The following is a 27385-nucleotide window of genomic DNA, read 5'->3' on the forward strand; positions in this document are numbered from 1 at the left end:
CAGTGTGACGTCACATTCGACCGGCGCGTGCGTGTGTGTGTGGCTTTTTTCTGTGTTAGTGGGCGAGGCCGCAGGTTTAAATCTCCCGGGTTTGCACACGCAACTACTTGTGTTTCGTAGATACGTCATCACAAAACACCTAATGACCCGTTATCAAGACGACTCATTTGAAGCACTATGAGTCGACTCTTTTATAGATGAATCAACAGTTTTAAACACTGTACACTTACAGATTTAAGCCTTAGCTGGATATTTCACTTCACTTAGAGCTGTTAAACACTACATGGAAGGGCATTTTCAAAAAAACCATAATATGGGCTCTTTAACAAAATAAATACACTATTTAAATAAAATAGAAATCAACAAGTAAAATAGAATAAACTGTAGAACTATTATGGTTATAAACTATATAAATACACACACATGTGAGGGTCCATCTATCAGTCCCATGACGGAACTAACAGCAAGGGTGAAGGTTAAATGCGTTGAAGCCTTTTAGCACATGTGAAAAGAAATATTTTTGTTTGTTATAATTTATTTTAATTTGTTTCTAGCTCTGAATTTTAATCTGACTCCAATTTATAATAATTTTAGATTTAGATTCATCTAATTCAAGCTGATTACCTTATAGGTTGTGATAAGGTCTAATTTAGATTGATTAACCTAATAAATCCTTATATTCCATTAATGTTTCATCGTTTACTCAAAGTCGCGTAGAGTCAGTATGCTGGCCAGTTTCATCTGCTCACGGACATATTTTCTCCAGTTCCGATTCTTAGCAGATAACCTAATTTCCTTTAAGTAATAATAGGCCGCCCCATGCTTGCTTATACTTAAAGAAAGTTTGATTCAGCCCCTAGATGATATCATACCCCTAGATTATATCATCATTGATTGTCAGAAATAAACAAGTCTCTAATGCTGTGCCCATGCTCCATCCATTAAGCCTAAATAGATGACTAATCCTGGTTGTAGGCTGCGGAAACGTCAGCCTCAACAATCTACTAGATTTAAATGATTTCAGGAGATATTAGAGTTAAACAAGAATTTTACATTTATTTGTCAGGAAAAGATTTTCCATTGCAGTTCACATAATTAAACAAAATAAGCCAATCAAGATTGTACAACATCAACTACTCAAAGATACATTGAAGAGTTAAAGAGGAATACCTGAACATGTAGAAACACATTGCAGCATATAAGTCCTGATGCAGAGCTCAGAGAATCACAACCTGCAATGGGGTATCCTGTCTACAAGATCACACGGACACTTCTGCACCCTTTGCCTAAATATTCAAATCATCATAAATTCAAGACAATAAAAGCTTCACCAAGACTCTTGCCTGGTCATGGGTTGATGCAAAGACAATTTTCCTTGTAGTGGAGCATCTGGCAAAGATCTTTTTAAAGTCAAAACCCAAATGAACTGAAATAAGGGAGATTGTAAAATATTACAGTAAAATTAAGACCACTTTAACAATCACACAGAGACATTTCAAATCACACCAAACATGAATATAAAGCCACAAGATACACTATATTAAAAACTTAAACATTCTGTGTGGAATGTGAGTGAGCTGCTCTGGTGGAGAAGGTAAAGTCCAGGGCAAAGAGGGGGGCTCAGGATGCATGATCGAGAAAACCTGAACAACTGCTTTTCTAGCTGATCTTCTTCTCACATTGGAAAGTTTATTGTTTTAGCGCCTGACCATTCTCATGGTCTTGTCTCGTGTGGAGTTCCATAACAGTTTGCAGATTTTAATATTATGAAGAGATTTAGCCATCCTTACAATATTATGTGCATATCTGATCTTAAACTGTAGTTCCACTGAACACTGCAACGAGAACCTCAGTCAATAATATTTATGTAAAACTGAATTTTTGTTGCATCATATAATCATATTTTAAACTTTTCATAAAATCATCAAACAATGTGTACCTAAAAAGCATTTTCTAAGAAATAAAAAAGTTCTGTCCTATTGTCACTAAGTTATTGTTACTTTTTTTCTACTTCATATGTGGTTTATATCTAGTATATATATATATATTGATTTGTCTATTTGCTGGCTTGCTATCAGAAAACAAACACTAAGCTAGGCGATAGATTAATTAAATTCTACAATTACAAGTGATTTGTAGTTTGTTCATTTATACTCCATTTTTTGTTTAATAATGTTTTTCTATGCAGACTTTATGTGTTGGTCTAATATTTGTATAAAGAAAGTTTGCATTTGCATTTACTCATTTAGCATCTTTTATCCTGCGACAACAACTAATGACAAAAGAAGAAACAGACTCAGCCTATTAAAGGTTCAGAGCTTGTGTTTTTGAATGCTTACAAACCTTAAACCAAGTCCAACAAGTAAAGCCACACAATGTTGTTTTAAAGCTTATTTAATTTTATTTATTTTTTTAAATGCACTGTTCTATTCTCAAGTCAAGTTGTTAAGCTCATTAGGCTCTGTGGCTTTTGTTTTTTATTTATAATATCTTTCACTTAAATTGCTGTTTCATAAAAACATCTACTGGGAAGAGTTGCCATATTTGATATAAAGATTTTATGGCACAAACGTGTTATTTAATTTTAAGCTTGTTTGTTTTTATTTATTAAAAAGCCTAGCTTGATGTGCACTATTTTGTTTTTCTTTTGCTTGTTTTATTGTCGTGATTTATAAAGTAATCTGATTTGTTATAAAAGCTTTTCTGGTAAAATAATAATAATAATAAAACAAAAAACAACAAATAAACAGTGTTTAAGTGTCTAATGCTGGCAGCATCATATGTTACAAAACTATTCACAAAGACTATTTGATTTATTAAATAACTCATCTCTTGTGCTTTCTTTCATGTTATGTGACAAAATGAATGAATGACTCGGATGAACTAAAAGATTCATTAATTCGCTCATGTGCACGATGTGTAGTGCGAGACAAGATTAGTTCATTTTTCGAGTCCTCTATCGAGTCATTCGTTCACCACATGAAAGACTACAGCCTAACATATGCATTTATATGCCAATCATATGCATTTAGAGCCAGAAAAAGAATTGATCTGTTCACCTCTCGAGTCCTCGGGTTTGAGTCATACGTTCATCACGGGCCAATCATATGCGTTTAGAGCCAAAAAAAAAAAAAAGAATTGATCTATTCACCTCTCGAGTCCTCCGGTTTGAGTTATTCTGTCACGTGATGAACGAACGACTCAACAACCAGAAGACTCGAAAGGTGAACTAATTATCATGGCTCCTATCGGCTCAGACTGTGTACATTGGTTAAGATTATATGTGACTGTCATTGTAACGTGAACGCACCACTGACATTAAAAGACATGAAGAGGTGAGCTGAGCAAACAGACAACAATGCCTATAGACAAAAGAGCAGGTAAACATTGAATTGTTATTTTCTTCTTCTTATAACCTATTTATGACTCATTTGTCGTGTGATGAACCGTCTGGGCTAGTTGTAGATGTGTTTGGAAGCAATTCGTAACATTTTAATAATATTTTGGCAAATTGAACCAAATGAACGAAATGACTCGAAAAAATATTTGTTCATCTCGATCAGTAAATAAAATGATCCGAACTTCCCATCACTATTGAGTATGCGAAATTCTGTTGTACGCCACTGCAAAAAGGGGCGGGATTAAACAAGATGATTAGACATGAATGGTTTCTCCCCAGTGTGGCTCATGATGTGTTGATTAAGGTGTGATGATTGGCTGAAACTCTTCCCACACTGAGTGCATGTGAATGGTTTCTCTCCACTGTGGATCCTAATGTGTCGATTAAGGTTTGATGAAAAGTTAAAACACTTCCCACACTGAGTGCATGTGAATGGTTTCTCTCCAGTGTGGATCCTCATGTGTTGATGAAGGCGTGATGAGCAGGTAAAACTCTTCCCACACTGAGTGCATGTGAATGGTTTCTCTCCAGTGTGGATTGTCATGTGTTGATAAAGGGTTGATGAGAAGTTAAAACTCTTCCCACACTGAACACATGAGAATGGTTTCTCTCCAGTGTGGTTCCTCATGTGTTTATAAAGGTTTGATGAGCGGTTAAAACTTTTTCCACACTGAGTGCATGTGAATGGTTTCTCTCCAGTGTGAATCCTCATATGTTGATAAAGAACTGATGAGCGGTTAAAACTTTTCCCACACTGAGTGCATGTGAATGGTTTCTCTCCAGTGTGGATCATCATGTGTTGATTAAGGTGTGATGATAGGCTGAATCTCTTCCCACACTGAGTGCATGTGAATGGTTTTTCTCCAGTGTGGATCATCATGTGTAGAGTAAGGGATGATGACTTCCTGAAACTCTTCCCACACTGAGTGCATGTGAATGGTTTCTCTCCAGTGTGGATCATCATGTGGTCATTAAGGTTTGATGATTGGCTGAAACTCTTCCCACACTGAGTGCATGTGAATGGTTTCTCTCCAGTGTGTATTTTCATGTGAATCTTAAGATTGTCTTTTCTTCCAAAACTCTTTCCACACTGAGTGCAGATGAAACGGTTCTTGTCTCTCCTTTTCAAAATACCATCAGTCTTTAAATAGGTTTTTTCCTCAATTTTGACATGATGTTCCTCCTCTTTACTGCCCTCATTCACTTCAATTAAGTCTAAAATAAATAAATAAAACAGTTTTCATTAAGTCTTAAAAACTCTCATTAAAAGCTGAAAAGTGAGAAGACACAGGAAATATTGGCTACACATTTTGATGCAAATTGATAAAATGTAAAAATAAATTGTTTAAATGTAAAATAAATCAGATCATATTGTGTTTGGTCCATTAACAGGTACACATTTATACAAAGTCTTGGATTTCATTACAGAGGTCCTAATTTATTTATTTATTTTACCTTTCTAAGATTAAGTTCATACATTGATTGTTTTAAAACATCTATTTCATAATACTTTAATATGAGGAATAAAACACTGCTTATTGTCAAAACTCATTCCTAGGAACTTTACCTTTTTCACAACTTGTATAGTTTCTCTATCTAAAAAAGCTCCTGATCTAAATGCATAGATCTTAGAAAAACAAAAATGCATGCAGTTTTTGACTTAGAAAAATTAAAACCATTTAAAACTGACCAGTCATATATTTTGTTTATACATATTTAAATTTGTCTCTTGATTGTATACATATTTTTCCTTTATAACAAATACATAAATCATCTACATATAAACTACAAAATATATTATTCCCATTAACATTTACAATATTATTAATTTTAATACTAAATAGTGTTACTGATAGTATACTTTCTTGGGGCACTCCTGATTCTCATATATGCTATATATGCTCACATATTCAGATAATATAGTTTTCATACGCACACGAAAAACTCTATTGAATAAAAAAAATTTGCAATAAAATTAGGCAAATTTCCTCAAACACCCATCTCATGAAAATCTTTTAAAATACCATACCTCCTGGTAGTGTCAAAGGCCTTTTCCGGCTATTGGTATAATAAAAGCTTCTTTCTAAAAGGCTGGTATTTCTCCTAATTTGCAGATATTATTAACCCGACAAGATGCAGAAATGCCATCTAAAAAGATGACCTGCTGTTTGTCCAGTCAGGGTCATTGACAACATAAATATACAAATTACAATGTTAACCTGGGGCTTGTGATTGTGAAACGTCTATTAATGAACATCAGGTATAGCATGAGCAGTGTGAAACGAGATTACAGATAATACAGGATTCTGTTTATCCAGTGTTAGAATGACGCAGAGTTAATAATTTCAAGCGTTAAAAGCTCTACAAACACTCAGCCTCAGCTCTCAGAATAAACAGAGCACAATGACAAACAGTGACATACATAAATTGTCAATCATATCATAGCAGTGACCTGATCTCATATGGTATTGTTTTAAAACTTACAATTATTGGAGAAATGACCAAGAATAATAAACAATAGAAAACAGTAAAACTCAAGGGCGAACTGGCCATAGGGAGACATAGGGACATTTCCCCTTGGTCTGACAGTCATCTGACCTGCTGCCACCAAGATTCTGGCCCGCTCCGCCCCCACTTATCATAAACATTGCGCTTAACTCCCCATACTTAATTTAGTAATAGGAAATTAATCCTTAACAAAGTATGAAAGTATAATTATTAAGCAAATTATAAATGTCGTTGTAAGTCAGGAATACAGCATATGTAGCTGCAGTTATAAACTGTTTAATAACGCTTATTAATTTAGAGTTAGTGCTAAACAGATAATGCTAAACAAATAATGAATTCAGTATTTGCTAATGCATAATAAATGGTTTATAGTGTGTAGTTATTATTGTAAAGTGTTACCAAATTATCTTTTGTCTTAGACCTGTCCTACCTCCCTGACTCTTTATCCCTCCTTTCTGCTTTATAGCCATGCTTAGTGAAAGTAACACCATTGTTATATTACATACACTTTACATAAACTATGCAAAACTCGCTGTGTGCTGACACTTCTGCACAAAAGGCTGTTAATTCGGTTTCATGGCGCATGAGCGACGCTTATTTTTTCGGCGTGCATGCAGACAACCGGGATTTACACAGGAGCATGTGTGAGCTGCTGGTTTTCTGTACACATGTATCAGTTTGCTTTCACAAGCGATGTTTCAGTTGCACATTGAGAATAACAAACTCGCACGTGCAAAAAATGCCAAATGTAAATGGCCCCTAATGTCTTTATTTTGAAATTGCCACTCTTAATGAATACATTTGCATAAAGTAATCGTATCTAAATGCTTTCACTAGGGGACATTTTTTTTGCCGCCCCCAGGAAAATCCCACCCTGGGCGATCGCCCACATTACCCATGCCTAAATCCGCCACTGGTATTGCTAAACGTTATTGTTCCACTATTATTTGTTTGTTTGTTTTGTCTCATGTCGTCCCATCACATCATATAGTTCAGAATACTGTACAATGTTTTATAATGATTAATTATTTTAGTGTCAATTTCATTCAGCGTGTTTAAAATTGGGGCATCCATGTTTTCTGACATACCTTAAACCAGGGTCTCTGCAGGTTTCACCAAGTTAAATTTAAGACTTTAATGACCATTATGAATGAAATTTTAGACTCATAAAAGACTAAAGAATTTTTCAAATGGCCCAGATTTTGTATTTGTCCTATCAAAAAATATATTATAATAAAAAATATATATTATATTAATATTTTGGATATTTCTTAGTAAAAGATTTTAAATGTGTAAAAAAGCAAGCTCTACTTGTATCCACACACATTTTTTCCAAAATAAACTTTCTTTAAAATAAAAAAAAAAATTACAAATGTTTTAAAAACTATAACAAATTAAATCTATGCACAACAATCTGTCCAGGTCGATGTCCTCAGCAGTAAATACATGGAGCACGTTTAAACAAATCATATTGTAAGGAAAATACTTAATCCATTATGATAAATAGACTTAAAATGACCTTTTTGAATAAAAAAAGTTTAAAGTTTTATTGAGATGGATTGTTGGTGATTGTATAGGTTTTGGCCAGACTGGTAAACACAATATGAACAAAGGAAAATGAAGACTTGTTTAAAAAAGGTTTAAGACCTACAACACAATTTTAGTAAATTTAAGACTTTTAAGGCCTAAAAATTTGATTTTGGAATTTGAGACATTTTAAGACTCCGTGGAAACCCTGTTTAAACACAATAGCCCTGGTAATTAGTTATTATGATAATGATGTAATTCTAATTCAGATACTATCTGTGAGAACTAGTAACAACTAGAAACAAGTTTAATCCCATGAGGTTAATTAAAAAAGGGGAATTGGGATCAATGGGACATATGCAAGTGGAAAGTACTAAGCAAACACTATCACTGCAACACTGTGAGAATACTGAAGGTCAAATATCGTCAGCTCAGTTAAAGAGCCTATATTATGGGTTTTTGAAAATTCCCCTCCATGTAGTGTGTAACATAGCTCTAAGTGAAGTGAAGTATCCAGCTAAGGCTTAAATCTGTAAGAATACAGTGTCTAAAACGGTTGATTCATCTATAAAAGAGTCGACTCATAGTGCTTCAAACGAGTCGCCTTGATACCGATTCATTAGGTGTTTCGCCATGACGTACGAACGAAACCAAGTTATTCACGTGCACGCGCAAACCCGGGAGATTTCAAACCTGAGGCCCCGCCCTCTGACGCAGAAACCCAGAGACACACACACACACAAACATGCCGGTGGATTGAAGTCACACTGCAGATGGATATATTGAGTCTCTACCCAAAGATGAAACCTCAGCATTATAGCCAAGCAGTTGGAAACTACTGGAAACTTCTGGAAACTACATGCTACAAAGAATACTTCATCAGCATTTGTTAAAGGAAGGATCAGTAAAGAGTAACTGATGGACGTCAGGATGGATTTTTCTTCCTCCATTTCTCAAGTGTAAGTACGTGCGATTAAAGTTGCCTCGTTGACTCTAGCTTGCAAATGTATTTAGTTGTGATTTGTTACTTGTAACCGTGTGTACTGTATCAGGTTAACTGGCTATATTCTCTTATCGCGTGCAAAGTCACGTTAAAAACGCGACGCGTGCTGCGTTAACGGAGCTCCGTGGACGAGGAGTAGTGTGTGTGTCTGTGTGTGCGCGCGCTGTCTTCCGGAGGTGGGGGTGTGTGTGTGTGTGTGTGTGTGTGCGCGCGTTGTCGTCCGGAGCAGGGTTAAGTGCGTGTGTGTGTGTGTGTGCAATATGCGTGTGTGTCTGTGAAAAGAGCAGAGTGAGAAGCTAGGAGATCCCTCAACTGTTTTTGGAGTTTTTGCTCAATAATATAGTTAGTTGTCTGTATTTTCAAGTCCATAGTCTGTATTTACATTGACCCACTGGCAGCTAAAATCCACGCCTACACTATCGAGCGTGTATGAACTGTGATTACTTTTATATTGCTGATTAGCTGTTTGGCTTTTCACTCTGACTGAAGGCAGTCGACCAATCGCAACAGACTGTCATTGGTCCAATCAGCGCAGATTAGCTTCGCGCTAAGGAGGGGTTTGGGAACAAACGAATCACTGGACGATTCATACAGGAGTCGCTGGGATAATTAGGTAAAAATAAATGCAGATTATAAGACCACGAAAGTGTTTTTTGACCTTGCATGCATATTAAACTGTTGTTGGAGACCCTTACAACAAAGATATAACCCTATTTCATGTATAATATGGGCTCTTTAAACGCTTTTAATTTATGGTTTTAGTTTATTTTATATAGTGCCAGTGTTCAAGGAAGCTTTACAAACAGTAGTAGAACAAGAAAAAGCAATAACCTTAAGAAGGTAGAGAAAATGGGAGATTAATAATACATAAAATAATGACAAAAGACACGAGAACAAGTGACGAAAGAAACTCATTCCTGTCTTTCAATAATAATAATAATAATAATAATTCGTTACATTTATATAGCGCTTTTCTGGGCACACAAAGCGCTTTACACAATGGGGGGGGAATCTCCTCATCCACCATCCGGCACTAGCTGCAATGAGTGCTTATGTGCATTTAGGAGAACTAGGCAGCACACTCAGGGCTGCAAGATGGATTTAATTTAGTATTCTTATTATTAAAATATATCTGAATGAGGATCAAATGAGTTGGTGTTTGAGAATGAAAACCAACCTGTTTGTTCCTGCAAATCTTCCTGTTTGACTGTGAATGTTTCTTCAATCTTCACATCTTCACTCTCCTCTTTAATAAACGCCATCTTTATAACAGTGTGGACATCAGTCGCTTCAGCAGGAGTTTTTCTCTGCGTTTGGACACTTTATCCTGTTTAAAATGAACAAAACAATAACAAAATGTCCTGTTTAAAATAAATAAAACACTGAACAAAAACAAGATAATTTCAACACTTGCTTCAACAGTTTGTTTATATGAGTCATTAACAAACAGAAATTATGTAAGTCTGAGCAAGCAACAAAAGCCACAAATCAGCCGATGTAGGTATGTTCTTAATTGTTTAGTTTGTTTGATTTATTTTATTGTCTGCACAGCAACGTTGTAGCACTTATTTGCACAAGACAAGAATTTCCTCTCGGGACAAATAAAGTTTATCCTATCTTATTCAAACAATAGACCTTACAGTGAGTAAAATAGTAGTTCTTTGTATAAAGGGTTAAAATAATATTGTCAACAGCAGGTTCATCTAACATTAAATGAACACACTGAAATTTTAATCAGTTGGTTTACATCTGTGTACAAGCTTTAAAACAAACCTTTCTCCAGTTGAATCACAGTGTGGGAGCGGCGCAGCCTTATGACGTCACACCACCATGCCACAATAAAAGTCTTTTTTTGTTTAGCTTTTTCCCCCTACTCACTCTTAATTATGAGTCATGACTTATCGATACATTTCTCCCTCATTTTCCACTTTATAATTTATCTGCTTTTTGTTTTGTATTTGTAATGAATGGGGAAACATCAAATTTTTATATAAATTTATATACGTAATAGGTTGAAACTTATTTGGGCTACAGTCCATTTGTCAGGATAAAATCAATATTTATAACCAAACCAAACAAACAAACACATAACCAAATAGTTGTAAAAAAGCTTTTAAAAATGACTGAAAAACTTAATACACTGTTGAACAATGCATCCACACATATTTACATTTTATAATGTTAGCATTCAGATATTATTTGAGTGTAAATTCAGAATGTGCAACTCATCTTTCCAGTCTTCAATGAAGAAGTGGGATGAGAAATGGCCTCAGTCGGTTTTTCTTTGTAGGTTGTTGTTGGTAATAATCTCAATGTAGGAACCAACAATCATAGTTTGTCCTCCAAAGTTGTTCTCTTATAGCTAAATAAGCCAATGAAGTTTCTGTTAAGAACGCAGAATATATAGATGCAACCCTGCTGACCTACTTGATCTGGCATGTGATTGGTTAATACTCAATTGGCCCCCATTAATGCTGGTATAAAGATGCAAATGAGCAGTGGGCAACAGTGAAGACTCAAAACACATTACTGCAGAGGATGGGAAGTTTAGCAGCTATACGAACCATAGCTTTAAAGAGAAATAAAGATGTATTGGGAAAATAAGTTGACTTTTGATGGAAGCTTTTTTTATTTTGGCTGCTGCATTTTATAGTTAAATGGGTGGTCCACTGCAATATCATATTTTAAACTTTAGTTGATGTGTAATGTAGCTGTGTGAACATAAACAACATCTCTGAATGTAAAAAAGTTAAAAGTTCAATGCAAAGTGAGACCTTAAACAGCCGAAATACAGAACTTGATTTTAACTTGCACTGGGAAAAAATGTTTTAGAAAAAGCCACAATAAAAAAAGCAAACAGCAGTTTACACCGAGGGAAAAAAGTTTTAAATTTTTAAAAATAAAATTATATTATAATGAATTGAAATCATATATTGTATGCATTTGGGTCAGTTTTAATGCATTAATGAAGGCTATTTAAAGCTGGACCGACCGACGCAATAAACATGTATGTCGCGTTTGTTTAATTTATTATGCACGCGAAAACTTATTCTAAACCAAATTTGTTGCCGGATTCTTTTTATGGGAACGAGAGATAAAGTGCTTATGAAGTGCTCTGTCGGCCTCTGGTGGTTAACTGATGCAGAGCCGACGTCTGGGTCTGGGAGACACATTACTGTGGAGGATGAGAGGTTCAGTTGCTTTACAAACCAGTTTTTACAGAGAAATAATGTTGTATTGGGAAAATAAGTTGACTTTAGCCATCTTCATTTGTTTTGTTGCTGTTGTTTTATAAGACTATTGATTGAAGCTTTTTTTTATTGTGGCTGCTGCATTTTGTAGTTAATGTTGATACACCTATGTTGAGGTATTTTGATTTGAAACACATTTTCATTTTTTTTCCCAAGCCTGGTTAAAAGGTAATGCAAGAGTTATGTGTTGTTTTTGTAGAAGTTTCTCAGAGTTGCTTGGCTGAAGTCTTTGTGTAAAGATGCAAATGAGCATTGAAAACTCAATCCATACCGATGTCTCAATACACACAACTACATTCACTTATATAATAGTTATAGAATATGTATACTATTATACTGTGATATATTATCATTGGTTGAAAGAAACAATTTATAAACTTCACATTGAGGTTTTATTTGTGTTAAGTTCAGTCAATATATTGACATGAGCTAACTATTAGCAGAGTTTTAGTCATTTATTTATTACTGAACTTGTTCTTTATGTGAGTTTAGACTCCTTTATTTATCTTAAAGCACATGCAGCTTATTACTGGCTTCTGGAAGACTGTAAACACTTTATGTTTATAAATTGTAACTATCAAAATGTAACTTGTTTCTGTGCCAATTTTGTTTTCTTTCCTTTGTTTTTTAGTTGAACAGAACATGTGTAAGCAGCTCAGCTTTCCCGAAATCCTCTTATTCACCTGGTATGTATTAAAGATGTTTTTCTCTCTATTTATTACTTGTGTTTGTGCACACAAAATATGCATAGACATTCACAGAAGCATATATAAGATACTCTGACAAAACCTTTTCCTTTTAACACAGTAAAGCGATCACATACTGTGATGCATCTAAATATTTATAATTAAAAAATAATTACATCACTAGTAAATTTATTGTATAGGCAGTTTATACAGAATAATTCAACGACAAGAGTTAACTTTCATATCTACACAATCCAGAACTTTTAGTGTGATTAACCTTATTTTTTTCACTATGGTGTATTTACAGTGGTGCACATAACATAAAACAACAACTGTACTTACTCTTGTAACTTGTTTGCAACAATGAATTTTAAATATCTGCGTCACATAGTCATTTAAATAAATGGATCATCATTGTGTGCAATTATCTTTAGTAATAGCTGCCTGATCATTAACTGAATAGGACCGTTTAACATATAAGAAACCCGTTGACAGGTATAGCTGTTCATGCCAATACCAACTTGATAGACTATTACATGAACATATTACATGAACAGGACCTGCCTAACATCTCTTAAGACAAATAAGCATAGAGTCTATAACAATACATGCTTGATTGCCCAGATCAATACAGTCGCTACATCTGAATGGTGCTTTTTCACACATTTTAAAAATAACAACTATTTGTAAGCGAAGTTCTTTTCCAATACCAGTTTAATACCTCAAATAATTATACATGTGAGGCATCACAGTGGTGCAGTAGGTAGCACTGATCGCCTCACAGTAAGAAGGTCGTTGGTTTGAGCCTCAGCTGGGTCAGTTGACATTTTTGTTTGTGTGTTCCCCCATGTTCGCATGAGTTTCCTCCAGCTGCTCTGGTTTCCCCCAAGTCCATAGGAACTGTTGAACCATACAGTGGCTGTTTTTTGCCCCTGTATTCTCTTTATTTGCATTCAGCAGAAACAGTTTTGCAATTAGTAGAGGATGAGTAAATGACAGAATTGTAATTTTTATGTGAACTACCCCTTTAATGCTTATGTAAGTAAAGGTAAATTAAATATTACTACAGATATTGCTAAAGAATGGCAGGGAACGTGGAACACAGATAATAAGAGACAACAATTCATGTGAAAAAAGAAACCCTATATAGGCCTATGAAGTTGTAGAAATAGAAAAGAAGAGGTCATAATTATGAGGATGAGATTTGGACTCAGATATTAATAGGAAAGTAATTTGTTGTAGACATACAAGTCATCATAAAGTGGATTAAAAAAGTTAAGAAAATGTTTAGATTTAAGGTTTGTGAGAGAGAGAGAGCAGACAAAGTGTAAAGTGAAAACCATGGGAGAAATGTATCAATAAGTCATGACTGCAACAGATTGTGGCAAAAAAAAAGTTTAACAAAAAAGACTTTTATTTTGCCGTAGCGTTTGACGTCATCAGGCAGCGCCGTTTCGTCGCTGTGATTCAACTGGAGAAAGGTTTGTTTAAAAACGTTTACAGATATAAACTGATTTAAAGTTAAAGTTCTAAAGTTTTAAGTTTTTTATACGATGCTATATTATGTTCCTGCTGTTGGAAATATTATTTTAACCCTTTATACAACTATTTTAGTATTTTAGTAGTACTATTTTATTCTCAGTAACTGAAGGCTGTTGTTTGAATAAAACAACAGAAAAGTGTATAAGTGTTTAAATTAAATGTTTCACCTAATTTCTTTTTGTTAATTACTCTCAAATAAAGAAACCATTGAAGCAAGTGTTGAAGAGAAATTATTTTGTTTCTGTTCATTGTTTTGTTCATTTTGAACTGGATTAAGTGTCCAAACACAGAGAGAAAAACTCCTGCTGAAGCGACTGATCTCCACACTATTGTAAAGATGGCGTTTATTAAAGAGGAGAGTGAAGATGTGAAGATTGAAGAGACATTCACAGTCAAACAGGAAGATCTGCAGGAACAAACAGGTTGGTTTTCATACTGATTACTAAATTAAATCCATCTTGCAGCCCTGAGTGTGCTGTCTAGTTCTCCTAAACGCACAAAAGCAGTCATTGAAAGACAGGAATGAGTTTCTTTTGTCACTTGTTCTCGTGTCTTTTGTCATTCTTTTAATGTATTATTAGTCTCCCATTTTCTCTACCTTTTTAAGGTTATTGTTTTTCTTGTTCTCCTGCTGTTGGTAAAGCGTCCTTGAGCACTGGCACTATATAAAATAAACAAAAACAATAAATTAAAGTTCAAATGAGCTGACGATATTTGACCTACAGTATTCTCATAGAAGATATCTGCTATTACGGTGATAGTGTTGACTTTTACTTTTCATTTGCATATGTCACGTTGATCACAATTTTTTCATCAACTTCTTTATGGGTTTAAACTTGTTTCTAGTAGTTTTTACGAGTTCTCACAGATAGTATCTGAGTTAGAATTACATCATTATTATAATAGCTAATTACCAGGGCTATTGCTTTTAAACAGGGTTTCTGCGGTGCCTTAAATTCCAAAATCTAAATTTTCAATCTACAATCACCAACAACCCATCTCAATAAAACTTTTCATTCAAAAAGGTCTTTTTAATGGTTTAAATATTTACTTACAATAACATTTGTTTAAACGTGCTCCATTACTGCTGAGGACATCGACCTAGACAGATTGTTGTGCATATATTTTGTTTATTATAGGTTTTAAAACGTTTAAAGCATTTGTTCATTTATTTATTTATTAATTTTAAAGAAAGTTTACTTAGGAAAAAAAGTGTATGGATACAAGTAAAGCTTACTTGTTGCTACACAGAATTTTAAATCTTTTGCTAAAAAATATCTAAAATATAATTTTTAAAAATATTATTTATTATTGTATAATTAAATTATGATATTTTTTCATCGGGCAAAATAAAATCTTTTCATCTTAGCCATTTGAAAAATTCCTTAGCCTTTAGCCCTTTATGAGTCTAAAATTTCAGTCATAATGGTCTTAAAAAATCTTTAAAATTCTTAAATTTAACTTGGTGAAACCTGCAGAAACTCTTGTCAAAAAACATGGATGCCCCCAATTTTAAACTTATATATTATAACATATTCTTCATGTACCAGCAGGCGGCGACATTCAAATCCTTTTTGCTTGAGACTTAAAAAAAATAATAATAATTTTTAGATCCTAAAAACAGTGTTCTGCTGCTTAGGCATGTGACGACAACAGTTTACAAGGTATACTGCGGTTAGAAAAAAGTTGATTTTTTAAAACTGCCAAAATGTTCTGCTGTACCATTCCTTTGGTATATGTAAGTTTTTTTTTTTTAAAGGTTTTGTTTTAAGTTTTTCAGGACAACAGTATCTTCAGCAAAAAAGATATCCAAAGATGCCGTTTTAAATCGTTAAGAAGTCTGTTTTTGAAACTAATGCAGACAGTGTGTGACGTGTCTGAAGAGCGAGAAGGGATCCGGGGGTGAGAAAGGTGTGCAACTTATTTGAGGACCGGGAGGGAGACGTGCGATTTTTCACTCCTCGTTTTCACTCGTTTGCTCGTTAGGGTTAGGGTTAGTTTTGTAATTAAATTTAATTCACATTTCACATGATTTCTATGTGATTAGCTGACAGGTACATTTCTTCTGTCACTGTACCAAAATTTGAGGTCAAATGATTAGGATCCATATCTTTATTACATTTAGATGAAAATTGTCTAAAAATATTGGCCCAAAATCTATGTAATTTAGGGCATCCCCAGAACATATGACTGATCTGCTCGTTCCAAACCACATCTGGGACAAGATGAATCAGAGTCACATACAGAAGATGAGTGTACCAGTTCTATGGCATATTGCCAGGCTGTATCTGATATTTCTAGTCCCAGTTCGTCTTACCATTTCTGATTTATATGGTTTAGGGAAGGAGAGGGCAGTTATTTGGATCACTTCATATAACATGGAAATCATACCCCTTTGATATGGGTCCATATTTACCAATTCATCTATCCAGCATGCTTCTGGTTGGTTCAGTGAAGGACAGAAGTGTTTTTTAATGAAACCATGGACCTGAGGGTACCTAAAAGATTAGACTGGGGAATCTCAATGTCTGTTCTTAACTGTTAAATGAGATAAATATGCCATCTTTAAACAAGTCTTTAACACAGTTAACTCCCTTCCTAAACCAAAACTGCTGGACTGCTGAAATCTATAATCTTGGCAATACAAACAGACACAGTCTGAAATAGAAACAGAAATCTTGGTAGTATTATCAGTTTAATGGAATTGATCTTCCCAGCCAAAGATAAAGGAAAGGTTGACCAGTGCGTCATGTCTCGTTTGACTTTGTCTAACGTCATTTAAAATTATTATTAAACAAATCCTTATATTTACGTGTCACACTCACACCAAGATATACAAATTTATCAGGACTTGCTTAAAATGGAAAGGTTTGGGTAGACATTTGCTGTGCTCTATCATTGAAAGGGAAAAGGAGATTTTTTGCTAGATTGACTTTGTCTCAAGAAACATTTGCAAATTCTGAAATGATTGTAAGAGCTTTTGGAATGCATGTATCTGGATTTGACAGAAAAAAGTAGATCATCCGCATATAGCAGAAACTTATGTTCTTGTCCCTCTCTGAAAATTCCTTGCAAGCCATCTGAGTTCCTTAAATTGGTTACAGGAGGTTTGATGACAACGTCAAAGAGCAGAGGGGACAGAGGGCAGCCCTGTCTCGTTCCTCTAGAGCAGGCATGTGCAAACTTGGTCCTGGAGGGCCAGTGTTCTGCAAAGTTTAGTTCCAACCCCAATCAGACACACCTGGACTAGCTAATCAAGCTTTTATGTCCCGTTTCCACTGAGTGGTTCGGTTTGGTACGCTTTTATGGCCATTTCCACTGTCAAAAGGCGTACCGAACCAAACCGTACCATACCACTTTTTTGGCACCCTTTCGAAAAGGTCCCAAACACTAAGGCCGTACTCACACTAGATACAGCTGCCTCGAACCGGGCCAAAGCGCTTGTCCCCCTCCCGTCTCCCCCGACGGCCCGCACTCACACCACAAACAGGCCTCGGCACACTTACGTCATCGCTGCTGCGCTGTTCAGTGAGAAGCGCTCTCTCACTCAACAGCACAGTGGAGATTTCTCTAGTTATATCGTTTCAGTCGTTAGTTATGCTGTGACATGCAGTCGAATATTTCGCCAAACAGTCCTTAGGGATGCTGTGACACGCAGTCAGATATTTCGCCAAACAGATTCGCCACTTTTGGCGCTCATAAACAATCATAAAGCTCTCGTGCTGCAGGAATGAGGAGGTCTGCTGAAGCCACGCAGCTGTCGTGCTTCGAGGAGTTCTCGTCTGTAATAAACTACGGCAGTTTGCGTTCACTGAACAGTAAGAATGATTAATAAATCCATATGTAACAGCCCCTTAAAAGTCACGTCTCGCTTTCAGTTTCGGGCTTTGGCGCGTTTTGCACTCACACACAAGCGTACCGTGCCAAAGCCCAAGTGACCCGCGCTAGGGCACACCTCTTCCAACCGGGCCAGGGCCGGCCAAGTGAACCGTGCTTGAGCCCGATTCACCGCACTCACACTTCTCAAACGATCCGGGAAACGGGCCTGGGCATGGTACGGATGGCATAGTGTGAGTAGGCCCTAAATGGCAGAGCTAGACGTGCAGCTGAACGCTATTGGTTTACAGAGATACATCATTCGTAGACACAAGCCAGAATCTTAACAAAGGACCCGCCATGTTTGAAATACACAGCGAGAGATTACAGCGGAATTATATACATATGCAGCCATGGTCGATCCGGGCTCAAACAAACCCTGTCGTCGTCTTGATAAACAGCCACAAAGCCATGGAGAAGAGCAGATTTACCCTGTGCAGCGTAGTTTTTTTACGAGCCGGTCTGAAGCTCGAGTGGTTTTTGCTTTCTTCCTTACGCTCGCCACGCGTCTCTATTTAAAATAACAAACTTCTTGAGCTGATAATAATAACATGCGATTGATTATTGACAAGCTTTGGAAACCCGGTCCTGTGAGAAGCTGACAAACGCGGGACACATTCTGTGACACATTCAGAAAGAAAAGGACAAACGTTAAAATTCCTTCTTTTGTCAACTGATCTGAATCACAGAGGTATGGTAATTCTTAATAATTAAAAAAGCTCTCAATACATTCAATTTAGTTTACCTCAGAGTTGTAAAGAGTTTTATAGAAGTTTTTTAAATTGATCACTAATACCCTGTTTATCAGTAATAATACTGCCATCATCCTTACTAACTGCTGCTATAACACCAGCTGCTGAGGATTGTTTCAGTTGGTAACACAATAACCTGCCAGCTCCATGTTCATAATGAGTCTGGCGTGATCTTATGTGGAGATCCTCAAGGAGTCATTCCGCTTGCAGAATAAGTATTTTCTTATGAAGCTCTTCGGAAGATGATGTTGATTGTAGCTGATCAATTGTATTTTTTTTTAGATGCCATTGTCCATTGCCGATGGCCGACAAACTTCACGATGCTGAGCCGGCATCCCGATCCATCACCCCGCCCCACATTTATTTTGATATGTAACTTATTATTTGCATGTCATCGTAATAGCAATAACAGTCTTTTCATGAGCTGTGTTAAATGTTACATATAGCTGCCGCTTGCAGGGCTGACAGCATCGTGAGGATTAAATAAAGGATTATACAATACCTCTCGCGCTTAAATGTGTAGATTCAGCGCCAAACACTGTTACCTGCGGACTTGAAGCCACTAGAAGTCTTTTATCCACTCTTGGAAAAGTGTAAATGGTGGATTAACATTCAGCACATGATCACTAAACAGATGCGCCGTTATTAATAACTTTAGGTAAATGTCTGTTATTTTCATTCTTTCATCTTCAGCGCTTCACATTTTCGCAGTTGTAGCTCCTATCATCTGAAGGCAGAAGGCATTGACTGAGTGACTGACAGCTGATATTAACCAATCATTTGCATTCAGTTGTAGAGCAGTGAGCCAATAAGTAGAGCACAAAGGCGGGGCTAGCATTGCAGACTTTTTTACTTCAAGTTCACATAACAACTGTTTTAATCTGTTCCTGAGTGCTGCTTTTGACGTTTTTAGGTGCAAAGATGCATTCTGCAAAAATGTCTCCTAAATCTGCACACGCAGTGAGGATTTTACAGTGAAAACAATGAAAATGTATGCACTACACTGAACTCAAACCGAACTCTCGTGTTCTCCACCAGCTGTGGGAAAAGCCATTGTAATGACACAGATCACTGTGCCATGCCCGTAGCCAGGGGGTTTCGGGTTGTTCAAACGAACCACCCCCCATGGCCCCCATGTAATTTAATTTAATATTATATAATACATATTATAATTATTTATATTCTACATATATATTGTAATAAAGTGTGATTTTATATAACTTTGGCCAGTAATTAGAATCCCATTGAGCCTCAAAGCCACAATAAAGTGACGCGAGTCTTGTGACATAACCCACTGAGTGGTAACACTTGAATCTTTGATGTGACATCCTCCTTTGATACCTTAAACTTTTGCTCTCTTCTCTTAAGCCCCTTTCACACATGCAGACCTTTCCGGAAAATTACCGGCAATTTCCCGGAAAGGTTGTATGTGTGAACAGGTCCTTTTTGAAAATACCGGTAAATTCGTTCTGGCTATTTTCCGGAAAGAGAAATTGTAACATTACTGGTAATTTGCCGGAATGCTGCGCTGTGTGAATGCAGAAGGAAGATTGCCGGAAAGAGCGCGTGCACGTCTAGAACGTGCTGACGTGAGACGTCTGCTTGAGCCAATCAGAGCAGTCAGACGCGTTTACGTCCGCGCGGTTTATGAGAATAAAAGCCTTTGAATATTTTCCCAGACGCATTTAGCTGCTAGAAGTTAGTCAGATAATGTTTATATGTTCTTCTTAATGCCAACTGTGTAAATAATCATCGATGAGATGCTTATGATAAGCCGCCGTTTGTTTACCTTCACGCTTAGCGTGTGCCTGTGAAACAGCCTGTGAGCGCCAGCACACGCACATATTATGAACATCTCGACATGCCAAAGTGATCCTCCATATGTTTTCTTCGAAGTTGTTCACAATATTGATCATCCACAGAGTTTGTAATGTAGTCAAATGTTTACAAATACAAGCGCAACCGTTTAAGGCTCATTTGTGGTAAATGATGTCAGAATTTACCGGTATTTTGGAATGGATGTGTGAACGGTCTTTTCTGGAAATTTTCCGTAACGTCCTCGCCTGTGTGAACAGCGCTTTTTTGAATATACCGGTAAAGTCGTTCCGGAAATTTTCCGCATATTTACCGGTATAACTGTGTGAAAAGGGCTTTGATCTGTATTACAGATTATCTCTTGTCATCTGGTTTTATATGCAGTCACAGGAGCTCTCGTTTGCCTTTTTTTCTGTTTATACCACATCATTCCCCTTCATGTTTGTCAGTATGTAATCAATCATTTCTGTGCATATTATTTTGTTACTCACCCTGTATGTTTCCAAGACCACCAGTGAGTGAGTGTCTGGTTGTTTTTTCCTATGGCACTTCCTCAGCGCTCACCCGACCGGGTGTTTACTTTGACTTTTGCTTTTTCCAAGACTTGCTTCTCAATAAAGACTTGCATTTGAGCTCACTCTTTTTTAAACTCGTGACACAAGTATTTTCTTTCTCATTTGTGTTTAAAGGTCTTTAGATTTTGGCATGATGTCTAGCTTTGAGGCTTTTTTTGGTCTACTTCACTTTGTCCGACAGGTCCTATTTTGGTGATTTCTTGATTGCGAACGTGTGGTAGTATTCAGGTCTGGGTGTGGCTAGAGAACTTGAAGCCGGTGTGATAAATTAAAGTTGTTCTAATGGGAATTTTTTTTTCACACAAGTCTGTGTAGTTCAGTATTTTGTCTTCAATTTAAGAATAAAAACTTGATTTAAAAACTGCACAATGTGTTTAATTGTGTTATCTTTGACTAATATTTACATTTGTTAAGTTAAGTGTTAATTTTCTGCATTGCATTTGTTACATACAGATTACATACCTCTAGAACATTTCTCATTTAAAGGTGCAGATTTAAAGCTTTATGCAGATATTATACATGTGTCATATGTCTATAAGGCAAATATTAGCAGAGATTCAGCTGTTTTTTTAACAGGTTTACCTGTCAGGCACAGAATGAAAAAGCATTCCCTATCTGCTTTACAAGTTTTACAAAAACAAATTGTTTTGTTGTGATTACGAATATATACAAATAGAAACTGGCCATTTACAGCTTTCAAATTTATGTCTCATCAATATGACCAAAATTAATCTAGGAATAATCATATAAGAATCTGCTTAAATGTGTATCTGTGTAATGGACAGGAGGTAAATATGACAAGATTAATCTAAATATGATCTGCTTTGTCTTTACATTTAATGTGCATCAAAATTAAGATTTGTGTAGCCAATGTTTTCACTTCCTTTTCACTGAGTTTTAATGATTTACTAAAAAGTAAACTTATTTCTATTTCAGACCTAATTAAAGACTACGAGGAGAGTAAAGAGGAGGAACATCATGTCAAAATTGAGGACAAAACTCATTTAGAGACTGATGGTGTGTTAAATGTGAGAGACAAGAGTTGTTTTACCTGCAATCAGTGTGGAAAGAGTTTGGCAAGCAAAAGCAAACTAAAGACTCACATGAGGATTCACACTGGAGAGAAACCATTCACATGCACTCAGTGTGTGAAGAGTTTCAGCCACTCATCATCTCCTAATCAACACATGAGAATCCACACGGGAGAGAAACCATTCTCATGCCCTCAGTGTGGGAAGAGTTTTAGCAAATCATCGTCGCTTTATAAACACATGAAGATCCACACCGGAGGAAAACCATTCACATGCACTCATTGTGGGAAGAGTTTCAACCACTCATCATTCCTTAATCTACACATGAGGATCCACACTGGAGAGAAACCATTAACATGCCCTCAGTGTGGGAAGAGTTTTAGCAAATCATCGTCGCTTTATAAACACATGAAGATCCACATCGGAGAAAAACCATTCACATGCACTCAGTGTGGGAAGAGTTTCTACGATTCATCATACCTCAAAAAACACATGAGGATCCACACTGGAGAGAAACCATTCACATGCGCTCAGTGTGGGAAGAGTTTTAACTGCTCATCACACCTTAAAAAGCACATGATGATCCACACTGGAGAAAAACCATTCACATGCACTCAGTGTGGGAAGAGTTTCAGCAAATCTTCGTCGCTTTATAGACATATGAGGATCCATACCGGAGAAAAACCATTCACTTGCACTCAGTGTGGGAAGAGTTTCAGCCACTCATCATCCCTTAATCAACACATCATGATCCACACTGGAGAGAAACCATTCACATGCCCTCAGTGTGGGAAGAGTTTCATCCACTCATCACACCTTAATCTACACATGAGGATCCACACTGGAGAGAAACCATTCACATGCACTCAATGTGGGAAGAGTTTCAGCACATCATCACACCTTAAACAACACATGAAAATCCACACTGGTGTGAGAGAGTATATGTGCTTGGAGTGTGAGAAGACTTTTATTACAGCTGCAGTATTGAAACGGCACCAGAGGATTCACACTGGAGATGAACCGTACAAGTGTTCACATTGCAGTAAGAGGTTTACTCGCTCAGGAACCCTGAAAACACATGAGAGGATTCACGCTGGAGATAAACTGTAGACATGATCAGTGTGTTCTAGGGTTTGTTACCGAAACCCGGTGCCATTATAGCACCGGTACCATGGTAACCGGTATGCACCGGTATTAAATCAGCGTATGAATTTCGGTGCTGCGGCATGGACGTGAGGGTTGCATGAAAAAAGGCACATATAGGTGTTGTCACAGCATCACTAAACATTTTATATTTAACTCGTTTAGTTTTGACTTCATTCATTTTTGATTTCTGTCTTGAACACATGATTTATTTACAACACATTTTTAAACACAATAGTTTAACTGACTAGTTTCTAATATCTAACGCTACTTTTTTATGCTGACAGTCAGTGCTGAACATTTTACTAGTTATTTTGCAAGACAGTATTCAGACAAAGACTTTTTAAGTATTTTATAGTCTTTTATTTAGATTAAAGTGTAATTTAGACTTATCAGTTCACTACGAAAGTTAAAATAATTAGTCGAATTATTTTGTAACTGATTTGTTGTGTAAATCAAAAATATATAGTAAATATTTCTTAAGGAGGCTAATAATACTGACCTTATTTTTATTTATTTATTTTTATTAAAAACGGCTTTTATTCATGAAATAAACAATAAGAAATAGGACTTATTATGACTCCAGAATAATTATGTTTTAGGAAACACTGTAAAAGTTTTCAGAAACATTATTTTAAATGAATGGGAGAGCAAAATATAATGACTTCAACTGTAGGCCTGTTATAGTTTATAGGTGCAGCAATGTGCCTTGATGTACTTGAATGTTTGAAATGTGTTCTCCTACACCAGTACAACATTACTTGTCAAATAAATGAACAAGGAAGATTATTTTGAGTTTAAGTTATTTAATTATCTTGTTTATGAAGACTGCAGAGTAATGCATGAAAACAAATGACTTCCAATAATGTTTTAATTATTATGTGATATATATGTTAAAATGTGCTCCTAAAAGTATGTGGCCCCTGCCCGCCCCCCACAGGTTAGCAATAAACTAATGTAATTTGCTAAAATGCTAACCAACAAATGATCAAAGGAAATGTATTAATGTAATACAATATTGATTTATGTTTACTTTAAACTGTAATTATATTGTTCTATTAAAATTATTTTGAAAAAATCATTTGTCAAATAAAATATTTTTGAAGAGTCGTCCACCATCATTTTGTGGCTAAAAAGTGTCGATTCAGGCACCGTTTTGGCACCGGTATCGTTTTAAAAGTATCAATTTAGCACCGGTATCGAAAAACCAAACGATACCCAAACCTAGAGTTTCACTCATTCGGGGCAGCTTAAGAAGCTGAGAAAGAGAGCTCCTATACACACTGGTATTAATCTTCCTTTTTACGTCATATATGATAACCTAAACCATATTTAAATAACAATAGGCACAGCAAGAAAGGGCTTTTTAAAGAAGGAAGGCTTTCCCCTCACATTAAGAAGTTATTTAAGACTTCAAGGTTTGGAGATCTTTTTCGTAATGTTTTTTTATGTGGTTCAAGATATTCATGTTTGTGTTTTTCATGTTCCGATCACAGTGATCTTCGCAAAAACATCTGATTATGCAAAAACAGAAATATAGAGTAATTACTTTGAATATTAATGGGTTACTAAATCCGATTAAAAGAAGCAAACCTGTGGCTAAAATTAAAAGAGAAAACCAACAGATAATCTTCTGGCAAGAGACACATCTTTCTGATACAGAACATAGGAAATCAGAAACAATGGGATTTAGTTTTTTTTTTTTTTCCTCATATAATAATGGTTGTAAACGAGGAGTAATGACATTGATCTCAAATAAAATCAACTTCCAATTAATTTTTAAGATTACTGATAAAGAAAGGCGATATAACCTAATTAAAGAAACTATCGACCAATACAAAGTTACATTAGTTAGTATATATAGACCACCTGAAAAAGACAAAGCAATTCTCAAAAAAATAGTAAGTGTTATAGCCAAGGAGGCATCAGGTACGTTGATCTGTGAGGGAGACTGGAATGTACAACTTCAGCCTAAAATTGGACTCATCTTCTAATAAGCAAATTAGTCAAAAAACTAGACAAATAAGATATATGATGAAATAATTAGGCTCGATAGATGTATGAAGAGACATATTCCCTCTTAAAAAAGGAATATACTTTCTTCTCTTCTGCCCACATGTCTCATTCTAGAATTGTTTTTTTTGTTTTTTTTATGTTTGGGTCAGATCAACATAAAATAAAAGACTGTAAAATTGGAACAAGGGACATTTCAGACCATGCAGGAGTATGTTTAAGAGTGTACCTGGACAATAAACCAAGTAAGACATTTTGGCGATTTAAACAATCATTTGAATGATTTAACGTGTGTAGAATATGTTAAAAAAGAACTATTAGAATATTTAAAACATAATAATAATAATGCAGAGGTGTCACCTAGTACCGATGGGACGCAGCTAAAGCTGTTATGCATGGTAAACTTATAATGTGGGGATCAAGAAAAAAATGGAATTGCATAAATAATCTAAATATACAACTTGAAGAATTAGAGACTAAATATGGTAAATATCCAGATATTTTTAATAATATCAAAGAAGTTAAAGTGGAACTCAATAAAAGGTTTGAGGGCGTGTCAGAATCCATACTTGCTAATTTAAGGATGGGAAAATCCGTTTTGCGCCATGGCGCATGGTCTAAAAGGGTTGATTTTATTTTCTTAATGAGTTATAGGTGTGTTTTGAGAATAAACCAATCAGCGACTCATCTCCCATTACCTTTAAGAGCCAGTTGCATCGCGTCATGAGCGCATTTGCTATTTACATGACGTAAAGTAAGTTCACTTTCGCTTTTGCTCTCGTGGATAGGGAAACCTTTACGCTCAGACATCAATTAGCCTATAAATAATTAATTTTGTTTGTTAAGCGCAAACATTTGTTTCAAAACTATTTCTAAATTTAGTTCTAATTTCCAGCAAACGAATAAATTAACATTGATAATCAAGTATGTTCAAAAAACTGAGTTATTTCCAAATACACCTGCTGTGCCCCATACGACCTAAAACCTGACAGGTGGACAAATCTAAGCTTGTTTTTAATAGAACAAATATAAATATGGCTATAATAAATAATACTGCTAATAATGATAACATTATACAAAAGCAAATTAAATGAACTGAAAAAGCCTCTCGAGATGAAGAAAGTATGAAGGCAGTGGTTTTAAAATTCATGTAGGCTAGAAATTAATATGTTTTGTAATAATTTAATCATTTATATTTATATCCTATATATATATATATATATATATATATATATATATATATATATATATATATATTTCCTTATTATATATATTCTTAATATATTATATCTTTTTCATATGTAATGATATTTGCGTATTGCTCCGCATCTTGTGTGTAGTGTGAAAGCCAGGCGCACTTTGCGCCAAACAATAGACCAACTTTGTTCTGGTCTAAAGAACAGACTATTTACAGTTTCTCAAAATAGCAACGCACCAAAACACGCCTGCTTTTTTAGACCAGAATGCCTATAGGCGCACATACGAGCGCAAATGCATTTGCTATTTAAACAGTTTGGCACAATCAAGTGTGCCGCAAGCCTGCGTTTGAGTGAAGGTCTCGGCCGTTAGATCGCCCCCTGGGGGCTGGCTGCAGTACAAGTCATAAAGCCCGCCTCCTCCGTGTTAATGAAGGAGACTTGAGCCCAAATAAAAAAAAATTATTACACTTGCAATAAAATGTCCCGAAAGATGGTTCTGGTCGATTAAGGCACTGATTATTGTGCTGAAATAGGTGCAGATCTTCATTTTTGTAAACAGTTTGTTTTTAGCAGTAATTTAATGCTGGGCGTGTCATCGTGATTGACAGCTGTGGTTGACAGTTTCTCAAAGCAGCGCGTCTGAGCTTCGGCAGGAGACTCAAGTGTTATTATTCGATTTCTGTGTTATTTTACCATGACAAAATGAGTTCAGCAGTAAACTATAGTTTCTGACATACATGATCCTGGTGGAACACTGTTTATTCGCTAAGGTCAGGGCTTTTTTCTAACCACCCAGATAGCAAAATACACTTGGGCCAGTTCCGGCTAGATTCTCGCCTGCCGGAGACTTACCCCTCAGAGCTCAGACTGACTACCTCTGCTGGACCTACTCCGGATGCCTGGACTCACTGCCCGTCCGATTCCAGCCCGAGTCAATCGAGCCAGATGCGGCGGCCGAGCGAGCCGGCGCTGCCGCATGCGAGCCGGAATCAGCCCGCGACGCCGCGAGTAGGTTATGCGCTGCGGTCCGGAGCTGGCGCGATTGAATATATAAAACCCTCATA

The 27385-nt window shown here is 36.0% G+C and overlaps 2 protein-coding genes across 2 annotated transcripts; one reads left to right on the forward strand and one right to left on the reverse strand.

The window, feature by feature from the left end:
* Window positions 1-1036: 1036 nt before the first annotated feature.
* LOC108183642 (uncharacterized) lies at window positions 1037-10265 on the reverse strand. The gene is made up of 3 exons (XM_068219854.2): window positions 10212-10265; window positions 9616-9765; window positions 1037-4615 (listed from the first exon to the last, which is right to left on the reverse strand). Exons 2-3 carry the CDS (start codon window positions 9698-9700, stop codon window positions 3642-3644), a joined length of 1059 nt encoding a protein of 352 aa, XP_068075955.1. The 5' UTR covers window positions 9701-9765; window positions 10212-10265; the 3' UTR covers window positions 1037-3641.
* A 3551-nt stretch (window positions 10266-13816) lies between these two features.
* On the forward strand, window positions 13817-23283 carry LOC137490864 (uncharacterized). Its single transcript, XM_068219843.2, has 3 exons — window positions 13817-13856; window positions 14208-14339; window positions 21872-23283. The coding sequence occupies exons 2-3, from the start codon at window positions 14255-14257 to the stop codon at window positions 23074-23076; spliced, it is 1290 nt and encodes a 429-aa protein (XP_068075944.1). The 5' UTR covers window positions 13817-13856; window positions 14208-14254; the 3' UTR covers window positions 23077-23283.
* The last annotated feature ends 4102 nt before the right edge of the window (window positions 23284-27385 follow it).

The sequence above is a fragment of the Danio rerio genome, chromosome 4, assembly GCF_049306965.1.
Source record: "Danio rerio strain Tuebingen ecotype United States chromosome 4, GRCz12tu, whole genome shotgun sequence".
Lineage (NCBI taxonomy): Eukaryota > Metazoa > Chordata > Actinopteri > Cypriniformes > Danionidae > Danio > Danio rerio.